Below are 9,966 nucleotides of genomic sequence, written 5' to 3' on the forward strand. Positions count from 1 at the left end.
GCTGCTGCGCCGCACGGCCCGGCCCGCCCCCGCGCCGGGCCTACCCCTCCCGGCAGGCCTGCCGGGCTGAGAACTACAGCTCCCGGCGCGCCCCGCGCCGGGCCTACCCTCCCGGCAGGCCTGCCGGGCTGAGAACTACAGCTCCCGGCGCGCCCCGCGGCTGGCAGCATGGCGGCGCTGGCGCGGTGGGCGCGGGCCGGGCCGTGGGCGGGCGCGGCGCGCTGGGGCCGGGCGCTGTGCGGGGCCGCCGGGACCCCGCCGCCGCCCCCCCCGCCGCCGCCGCCTCCCCCCGGCGGGCGCCAGGCGCTGGCGGCGGCGCTGGGCGCCGGGGCGGCGGCGCTGGTGGTGCTGTGGGCCCGGCGGGCCGAGGGCCGCCCCCCCGCGCTGCGCGCCGCCGTGCCCGCCCCGCCCGCCTCGCCCCGGGCCGCCTTCAACTTCATCGCCGACGTGGTGGAGAAGACGGCGCCGGCCCTGGTCTACGTGGAGATCGTGGGCAGGTACCGGCCCCCGCCGCGACGGGCTGGGCGCGGGGGGACCTCGTCACCGGGGCGGCTGCGGGCACCGGGGCGGGGGCGGCTCAGGCGCGGCGCCGGGAGGGCTCTGAGCGGCGTCCGGGAGCGGAGCCCGGCGGTGCGGCTCGGTGCGGGGCCGGTGGCGGCGGGGCGGCGGCGGGGCCGGGGCGGCTCGGGGGCCCCTTCCCAGCCGGGCGACCGTGACCCGGTGGCTCTGTCGCTCTGGGGGTGCCGCGGCTCCCGCGGGGCCCGGCCCGGCCCCCAGCACGTCCCAGCACGGCCCCCGCTGCGCAGGGCTCCGCCTCGGCCGGCGCCGAGCTCTCGGCGGTTCCTGCCTCGCGAGGCCCCTCCGGCGGCCGCTCTGCCCCGCGGCCCGCTGACCGACCGCTGCCTGCCGTGCCCCGGCTGGCTGCGGGGTGCAGCGTGCCGCCGTCCTCCTGCCCGCGAGCAGAGGCGATAAATGGCGTCGGCCCCTCTGTCGGGTCCTGGAGGCGGTGTTGGCACCCCGCCGCCGGCTGGGCCTTGGGCTCGGCAGTCCAGCCGCTTTGCCATCCGTAATAACCAGTCGTCAGCACGAACGCCTCCTGTGCGGGTACCTTGCTGACGGCCTCCTTAACGTTAAGACAGTCAGTGTCCGCTGCTGTCCCCTCATCCGCGCGGCCGCTTGTCACGGAGGCCGGTCAGGCTGGCCACGTGGTTTGACTTCAAGCCTGCTCTGCTGCTCTCAGCCCCCTTCTTGCCTATCACGTGCCCGGAGGTGGTTTCCAGGAGCACTTGCCCTACAGCCTTCCCAAGGACAGGGGTGAAGTTGGCTGGCCTGCGTTTTGGTCGTGGTATTCTTGAAGGCTGTTGTGATATTTCCCTCTTCCCAGCCATTGGGAGCCTTTCTTAGACGCTGGGACTTTTTGGAGAGCACCGATAGCAGACTTGCAGGCACACCAAGCTGGGGGGAAGTGTCGACCTGCCGGAGGGTAGGGAGGCCCCGCAGAGGGGCCTGGACAGGATGGGTCGATGGGCAGAGGCCAAGGGGATGAGGTTCAGCAAGGCCAAGTGCCGGGTCCTGCACTTTGGCCACAATAACCCCGTGCAGCGCTACAGGCTTGGGGCAGGGTGGCTGGAAAGCTGCGCGGAGGAAAAGGATCCGGGAATGTTGATCAATGCTTGGCTGAACATGAGCCGGCAGTGTGCCCAGGTGGCCAAGAAGGCCAACGGCACCCTGGCCTGTATTAGAAATAGAGTAGCCAGCAGGAGCAGGGAGGTGATCGTCCCCCTGTACTCAGCTCTGGTGAGGCTGCACCTCGAGTACTGTGTTCAGTTCCAGGCCCCGCACTACAACAAAGACATCAAGGCCAAGTAGTGTGTCTGGTGAAGGGTCTGGAACACAAGTCCTGTGAGGAGTGGCTGAGGGAACTGGTGTTGTTTAGTCTGGAGAAGAGGAGGCTCGGGGAGGCCTCATCGCACTCTACAACTACAGTTGTGGGGAGCTGGGGGTCGGCCTCTTCTCGCGGATAACTAGCAATAGGACAAGAGAGAATGGCCTCAAGTTGCACCAGGGGAGGTTCAGGTTGGAAATGAGGAGACATTTCTTCTCAGAAAGAGCAGTCAGGCGTTGGAATGGGTTGCCCAGGGACATGGTAGCATCACTGTCCCTGGGGTGTTTAAGGAAAGGTTGGACGTGGTGCTGAGGGACACTGAGGGGTCGTTTCTACTGCAAAAACACAGCTTTGTTCCTCACAATTTAATGGGTGATGGTGGTAGAGGGGTGATCTTGGAGGTCTTTTCCAACCTCAATGACTCTGTGATCAGCCCACCGCACCCTGTCTGGTCCCACGGGCTTGTCCATGTCTAGTTGGCTTCAGTGGTCCCCAACTGAGCTGTTGTGTCACGCTGCATTCCCACAGGTACTGCCTCCTGGCACAGGAATTCGGGATTCCTGAGAAACAAGGCAAAAAAAAGCACTGAACTCTTCAGACCTTTCTGGGTCTCCTGCCCCTGGGTCCCTCACCCTACGCCAAGCCCGTACTTTGCTGTTGTCTCTGCAGCAGACTGAGGGTTGTGCATGTCCCCCCCAAGTACCAAGGCATGTGATTGTGAATCTTCCCTCAGCTGTCTGAAGAGGATGTACCCATCCCCTCCTAGGTGGTTCTTACCTGCTCCGAGGCAAAGCTCTGTGTTCAGGTTACTTCTTTCCCGAAGTCCGTGCCTGTTTTTCCTCTAGAACCTGCACTGTGCCGTGCAGCTCTCCGGTCAGGTGTGCTTCCCACTGCGTCTCTGTGGATCTCGTGGGGTTACGCCTTTGCTATTGTGTGTGCAGTTGTGGTTCCTCCTGCTTGTTCCCCCACTGCGTGCACGTCTGTGCAAACTCCTGAGATGGGTGCCTGTCAGGAGGACCTGAAGGAGCCCCCGCGTTGTGCTGCTGCCCAGGCACCTCCTCGCCGTCCCCTGCTGCTCTCCAGGCCTACCAGCCTGGGCCACCCAGCCTGCCCGGCCTCCGCCTGCTGCCCCAGGTCCCCTCCGGGTCCCCGCCAGCCCCCGTGACCTCTGCCCGCCTTGCAGGCACCCGTTTTCGGGCCGCGACGTGCCCATCTCCAATGGCTCGGGTTTCCTGGTGTCCCCGGATGGGCTCATTGTGACCAACGCACACGTGGTGGCAAACCGGCGGCGCGTGCGGGTGAAGCTGGCCAGCGGGGAGCAGTATGACGCGGTGGTGCAGGATGTGGACCAGGTGGCAGACATCGCTACCATCAAGATCAAGCCCAAGGTGCGTGTTATTGCTGCGGAGGTGCTCCCTGGGCAACTCTCCGCTCACCCTCCTCCTCTCTTCCAGCGCCCGCTGCCCACCCTGCCCCTCGGCCGCTCCTCCGAGGTGCGCCAGGGAGAGTTTGTGGTGGCCATGGGCAGCCCCTTCGCCCTGCAGAACACCATCACCTCCGGCATCGTCAGCTCCGCGCAGCGCGGCAGCCGGGAGCTGGGCCTGGCCACCTCTGACATGGAGTACATCCAGACCGATGCTGCTATCGACGTAAGGGAGCTGGGGGGGGCGCGGCGGCTGGCACCCCTTCCCACTGCCCCCCCGGGAAGGGCTCTGGGTGCCGTGAGGTCTGAGGAAGCTGGGCATGGAGGGCTGGGAGAAGGGGGTTTCTGGCTGGCGACCTGGCTGTTTCTTGGCCCGATCCCTGTTCCCTGGGCTCTGCCTCCTTGCTGAGGGTTGGGCTGTTTGAGGGTGTCTCTTTCATGGCCTGTTCACTGCTCTCTCTCCTGCTGCAGTTTGGGAACTCCGGGGGTCCCCTCGTCAACTTGGTAAGTTCTCCCACACGTGCACTGGTGGGCTCTGCCTCCTGGGGCTGGGCGCTCTCGGTGCGAGCGCTGTGCGGGTGCTCAGAGCTGTCGGGAAGGAGGGATTGTACATGCTCCAGGCTCCCTGAGGAGGGAGCGGGGAATGAGCCTAGGGTGGGAGCCCCGCTTGGTCCCGTTCAGCAGCTGCTCTGGGGAGCCCACACCGATGGAACTTGCATGGCAGAGCCAAACCCCACCGTGGTGAGGCCAGCACGGCTGATGTTCTCAGGGCATGGGGAGGGTTGTGTGGCTGCGGCCCGTGGGGCCCGTCCCTGCCCAGCCTCAGGCAGGCTGGAGACGGATGGGGGCACAGGCAGGGCTCCAGGTTTGCGTGCTGCTTCCCCTCCTCTCCATAAAGGTGAGGGCTGGAGAACATCGTGCCCTTTTCCCTGCAGGATGGCGAAGTGATTGGAGTGAACACTATGAAGGTGACGTCAGGCATCTCCTTTGCCATCCCCTCAGACCGGCTGCGGAAGTTCCTGCAGAAGGAGGAACAGCGCAGAAGTGAGTGGGGTGCCTCCCTGTTCAGGCGTTGGGGGAAGGAGGGCAGGAGGAGGAGGGTGGAAGCGGGAAGCACTGGCCTAGCTGGACTCTCAGCAGTTCTTCAGAGAGAAGGGCACACATAGCAGGAGGAAGCGTTGCGTGGGGGTAAGATTGCTCCGCCTGGCGTGAAGCAGTGAGCACTTTCACCAGGGGAAAGCTGTGTGCCACTTCTATGGCCACAGAGCATGAAAGTAACTGGCCCCAAGGAGGATGCTGGCCTGCTTCTGCTGCGGGTAAAGACTGTCAGAGTGTCCCAAGTAGCTTGCAGTGAAGTCCCCAAGGAGTAGGTGAGTGCACCGTTTCTTGATACTCAAAAAGGGGAAGGATGACCCGGAACCTGGAGGCCACTTAGCCCTGTGGGTACTGCCAAGGTACATAACGGAAACGCAAGTACAGAAGTCAACTGTATCATAAGTGACGAGTGGTTAATTTAGTCCTGTAGAACAGTGCCTGGTTTTGTTCCCTAGTGTTTTTGATAATTTGTTTAACGCAGATTCTTGTTATCTGATTCTTGTGTTAATGTTGTGGAGTGGTGCTCTCAGGCAAAACAATGACAACTGAAACCAAGAAAGCAAAGTGCGCAGTGCCTGTAAAGCTGCTAAATGGAACTGACGTTTTCTGTTGGTAGGGGATCAGAACCACTCTGTGCAATGTCTGCCTGGAGGTGTGTGTGCTTTGTGATTCGCCTGGCTCGGCCCGGTGCTGCTCTGAGTGTGTCTGTTTGCAGCCCTGCCATTTGATGTCCCTTCCATCGGCAGGCTCTTGGTTCGGTAACGCGGAGACAAAGCGCCGTTACATCGGAGTGATGATGCTGACTCTTACGCCCAGGTATGTGTTCTGAGATCAGGCGCCAACAGGCCGGTCTTGTTGGGGTATGGTGACTGTGAGGGGATCTTCCAAACTAACTGGCAGTGCCGGTTTTTGGGAGGATTGTCTTCGCAGCTCAAGCATTTAAATTCTAAAATCTCTTTGCTGGTGTTGTGTTTAGACTGTAAGTTGTGTGTCGGGTCAATTAGAAGCCTGCAAATTTCTATGCCTGTGACAGAGTGTGCAAGCAGATAAAAAGTCCCTAAGTCTACCACGTCGGTGTCTTAATTGTCATTAGGAGGAGTTCTGTAGAGAGCCCTTGCAACGCCCTTGCCTGAATGAGCAGCCACCAGAAACGTGTAATTAGTAGACGTTCATTGTGCCAACTCGTGCCAACTGAAAGTTGTGATGAAAATGTTGGGCAGGTTGTGCTCTGTGCGAGGAGTGATCTGGCAGGTGGATTGCAGTGGTGCAGGAGCAGTTCTAGGATAGGGGACTTCCAGAACAAGAAACGGCAAGTTTGCCTGCAGTAGAGTTGAGTGTTTGGGGAGGGTAGGAGGGTAGGGGAGGGTAGGAGAGCAGGCTGAGCTGGCGCACACAGCATGGCTGTCTCCTGGAGGGCGGAGTGAGGGTCTGGGGTGTCAGGACGAAGCTGGGTGCTGCCTCTGGACAGAAATCATGGTCCTAACCAGTATGGCACTGGCAAGTGGGAAGAAGATGACTTGCAAGTCTGAGACTCCTCACCCTCGCGTCTGTGGCTTGGGAAGGACGCTGTGTTTCCTTTCCATCTTGAGATGCATCTCAAGAAATGCTCTGGTCAGCAAAGAGGACTGCAGACAGACAGCCTGATGTGAGGATCACCTGCTGCCCTTGCTTCTCCTGGTCCCCAAATCATATGAGCCAAACCAAGCACCCTGGGGCAGATGCTCTGCAGGCAGTGGCAGCTGCACCTTGCTGAGCACTGGGCGGCCCTGCACGGAGCATTGCTCGGTGCTGCAGGCCCTGGGAGGGAACTGCTGCAGCTCTGTCTGATCGCCTGCCTGTGGCCTCCTGGATGCAGCTGTCAGGAGAGCACTGGATCTTCACTCATCCCTGAGCGATTTTCCTTTTCAAAGGCAGAGTGCCTGCTTTACTTTCTTGGCTGTTGTAGCCACCTTTCAAGAGACTCCTGGGGCTCAGCATGTTAGTGGGGTTGGTGCTTGCCACGTGCTTGGCAGAAACGTGTTTGAGGGCTGTGCTTCTGCCCTTGCTACAGCTCTGGTGGCTCCTGTGTGGTTGGTTGGGATTGTGGACTGGACGCCACGAGCGGTCTTGGTTCCTTGGGTGACTTGCGTTGGCACACAAGCAGAGGAGGAGATGCGCAGCGCCTCTTGAATTTTGGGGCAGCAGGGTGGGCAGGGAACATTGTTAGCACCACTGGCGTGCCCAGCAGATGGTGCTGGTGCTCAGCACTAGAGCTGCAGCTGGTGCCCGAGGAGCAGGTGGGGCAGCTTGCTGCGGAAGGGGACACCGTGTGGAACAGACTGCGGTAAGGGTTCATCCCCCCAGCCAAAGGTGGGGCTCTGATCAGAGAGCAGAGCCCGTATGGGCTCCCTGTTTTTTCCCATGAAAAGTCACTGCTGAGATTCACGTGGCTCTTTAGAGAGGAGAGAAACATACAGCTGGGGAAGTGTCTTCTCAAATAATGTCTAGCATAGAGCTGGCGAGGGCCTGAGCTCCTGCTGTTCTGCCTTACAGCACGGAGTAAGTGAGGGCTGAGCAAAGGACTTTGGAAACAGCAAAGGAAATAGCTGCTGACTGTTGGGAACAGGTTCTACGTGAAACAGGAGCTGCTGGAGGACGTTACTAGAGAGATGTTAAAACATGGGTTGGTTTTTCGTGCTGCGTGTAGTAGAACTTGCTGATGTTGTAGGATTTAAAAGAGCAACCCTTACAGAAGCAAAATCTTACTGGCTATCAAATGCTCAGATGCAGCATTACAGCTCAGGAGCTTCCAGAGCAGGCAGCTGGGGGCCACAGGCACCTGGGGAGGGAGCTAAATCATCTGCAGCAGGCGGTGTGGGAGATGGGTGGCGGTGCAGGCAGGCCCTTGATGTGACCGTGCTGCGTGCCGGGGCTGGCTGGCAGGAGGTGATTTTCTTCACAGAATCTTGTATGAGGCTGTGTTTTGGATTCGTGACCGAAGCAGTGTTGGTAACACCAGTGTTTCAGCTATGAGCAGTGCATACACAGTGCCACGGCCTTCTCTGTTCCTCACACTGCTTCCCGCTGGGAGGGGGGGGACACAGCAGGGCCACCTGGCCCCAGCTGACCGAAGGGACGGTGCAGGCCACGCGGCGCTGTGCCCAGCAGTAAAACTGGGGGAGCTGCTCAGGGGCTAGCTGGGCGCCGGTCTGCAGGTGGGAGGCGGTGATACCTCTGCATCCCTTGTGGTTTTGTTTGCTTCCTTCTTTCTTCGCTTACTAACTTGTCTTGATCTCAACTCACAAGTTTTCTTGCTTTTGCCCTTCTGATTCCGTCCCCCACCGGGGGGAGTGACTGAGCGCCCGGGTGGGGGCTCACCTGCTGGCTGGGGCTGACACCCCACCGCAGCCTGGTACGGCCGCTCTTGGCATGAAGGCCCAAAACCGTGGGTTTGTTATGTTTGTGGAGAGACCTGCCTAAGGGCACGCGTGGTTCTGTGTTAGTGACTGAGGTGAAGCAGACTGGTTGTGGTAAATACGCAGCTCACATCACATCGGTCATCCCGCTGACAGGACGAGGGGCACAAACTGAAACACGTCAGATTCCAGCTGAACACAATAAATCACTTTTTTTTTTTTTTTTTAACTGTTGATGGTGTTCAAACCCTGGTGCAGGCTGACTAGGGGTGTGTGGAGTTTCCCTTCTGGGAGACATCCAACACCGGACTGGATGCAGTCCTGAGCAGCCCATTCTGGCTGCCCCTGTTTGAGCAGGGTGTTGGACCAGGTGGCCTCTGGAGCACCCTTCTAACCTCATCCGTGCTGTGATACTGCGAAATCAAGAAGGGATAGCAACTCCTAGTGATCGGTGAGAAAGCACTGTGCAACAGTGGCTCAGCAAGAACCAGCGTAAAGTGGGGAGTCGTAGCTGATGAAGCGGGTACCTGGTGGGGAGCAAGGAGCTGCGTGCTGGATTTTCTGGGGTTACAGCGCATCAGAGCTGCTGCAGTATTTGAGAGAAGAGGGCAGTTCACATGATGCAGTTGAGAGATCCAGCTAGAGTGCTGTGTCCGCTGCTTTCAGGAGCAGGTAGCATCCAGAGAGGTGCAGAATTTAGAACTAGGGTTAGAAAACCTGATCTGGAGGAACTGGTATTGTTTAGTCTAGACTCCAGGGAAGAGATGTAGACATACCCCTGCTTGACACGTCTGGCAAAAGGAGGGGGTATAGCTTTTCTCCTGTGACCTATCTGCAGGAGAGAGAAGTGAGACTGCGGGTAGGGGAGGTGCAGATCTGATACCAGGAAAAGCTGTCTGACGTGGGGCTGCTCAGGCAGGGGGAGTGGATCACCAGACGCTGGGAGCCAGCTGGCAGCAGCTCTGGTAGTTTCCAGCTCTCCCTGGCGTGTCCAGGACTTACATCCTCTGTAGCTTTTGACAGAAATATGGTGGTGGTTGGGTGCCCCCAGGGTTTGCAGCTGGTCACTTCTGCAGCAGCACAGAAGGAGAGGTTCTGCACCGCATTCTTCAAGCCTGTGCAGTCGTAGCTGGGCAGGAACCCTGCTCTGCTTCCCAGCTCCTTATGACGATGCTGATTTTCACTCTACAGCATCCTAGCTGAGCTGAAGCTACGTGACCCCAGCTTTCCCGATGTTTCCTATGGAGTGCTGATCCACAAGGTGATCATCGGCTCCCCAGCCCATCAGTAAGTGCTGACCTGTGCCTTGGGGGTTGGCTTAGGAGAGCAGGTACACAGGGTGGGATGTATTTAGCTCCGAGTGTTTTGCCCCAGAGCAGCAGGGGTTGGGCCATGCAGACCACTCAGGCTGCAGCAGAAGCTGACTGGTGGCTCTTGCCTGGGCTTAACATCCCTTTGGCCAAGCTAACTGTGGAGCTGGAGGAATGCCTGGCACAACAGCCCCAGCTTCCTGTAGTGCCTGGCTCTCCTTCCTTCCCGGAGGATGGAAGCATCTGCTTCGCCTGCTGTGCACTCCTGACTTCCTTCTCCCTCCAGGGCAGGGATGAAGGCAGGCGATGTTGTGCTGGAGATCAACGGGCAGGCAACGCGCCGCGCAGAGGATGTCTACGAGGCAGTGCGGACACAGCAGAGCCTGGCCTTGCTGGTGCGCCGTGGTTATGACACTTTGCTGGTGAGCGTCATCCCCGAGGTCACGGAGTAGCCGTGCTGCAGCGCAAACTGCCGTGGGCGCTGGCTGGCGGTGCTGGCCGAGAGCCGAGGACACAGGACTGAGACACATCTGTGTGCCTGCTGGGGAGAGACTGAGAGCTTGCGATGGACTGAGGGGCCAGGCAGGGGGCACGGCACTGGGATGGACTCAAGTGTGCAACCACTCCCCTCCCTGCTCAAATAAAGCACTTTTCTAGGGAGCCCCTCGGTGCTGCATGGCCTCCTTCCTGTGGCGCAGGGTGTCCTGCATATAGCCTGGGAGGGGTGGGCCGTGTGGGACTCTGTCCCTCCTGTCAGTCCGCAGTGGTGGGAGGACCAGCAACCTCCCCCGTGCTGGGGGAGAAGTGTCATAACACCCCCTCAGCACCTGCATGGGTTGTGGTCGGACTCCGTAACGC

At 59.9% G+C, this 9,966-nt stretch overlaps 1 protein-coding gene and 1 long non-coding RNA gene across 2 annotated transcripts; one reads left to right on the top strand and one right to left on the bottom strand.

Moving 5' to 3' along the window:
• Positions 1–153: 153 nt before the first annotated feature.
• HTRA2 (HtrA serine peptidase 2) lies at positions 154–9,768 on the top strand. Its single transcript, XM_040556832.1, has 7 exons — positions 154–497; positions 3,069–3,534; positions 3,780–3,812; positions 4,244–4,352; positions 5,150–5,219; positions 8,990–9,085; positions 9,395–9,768. Exons 1-7 carry the CDS (start codon positions 169–171, stop codon positions 9,558–9,560), a joined length of 1,269 nt encoding a protein of 422 aa, XP_040412766.1. The 5' UTR covers positions 154–168; the 3' UTR covers positions 9,561–9,768.
• On the bottom strand, positions 674–8,582 carry LOC121070156. Its single transcript, XR_005819931.1, has 3 exons — positions 8,571–8,582; positions 4,689–4,693; positions 674–2,539 (listed from the first exon to the last, which is right to left on the bottom strand). It is a non-coding gene; the product is annotated as an uncharacterized LOC121070156 (long non-coding RNA).
• Positions 9,769–9,966: the final 198 nt, after the last annotated feature.

Source organism: Cygnus olor, chromosome 4 (assembly GCF_009769625.2).
Source record: "Cygnus olor isolate bCygOlo1 chromosome 4, bCygOlo1.pri.v2, whole genome shotgun sequence".
Taxonomy (NCBI): domain Eukaryota; kingdom Metazoa; phylum Chordata; class Aves; order Anseriformes; family Anatidae; genus Cygnus; species Cygnus olor.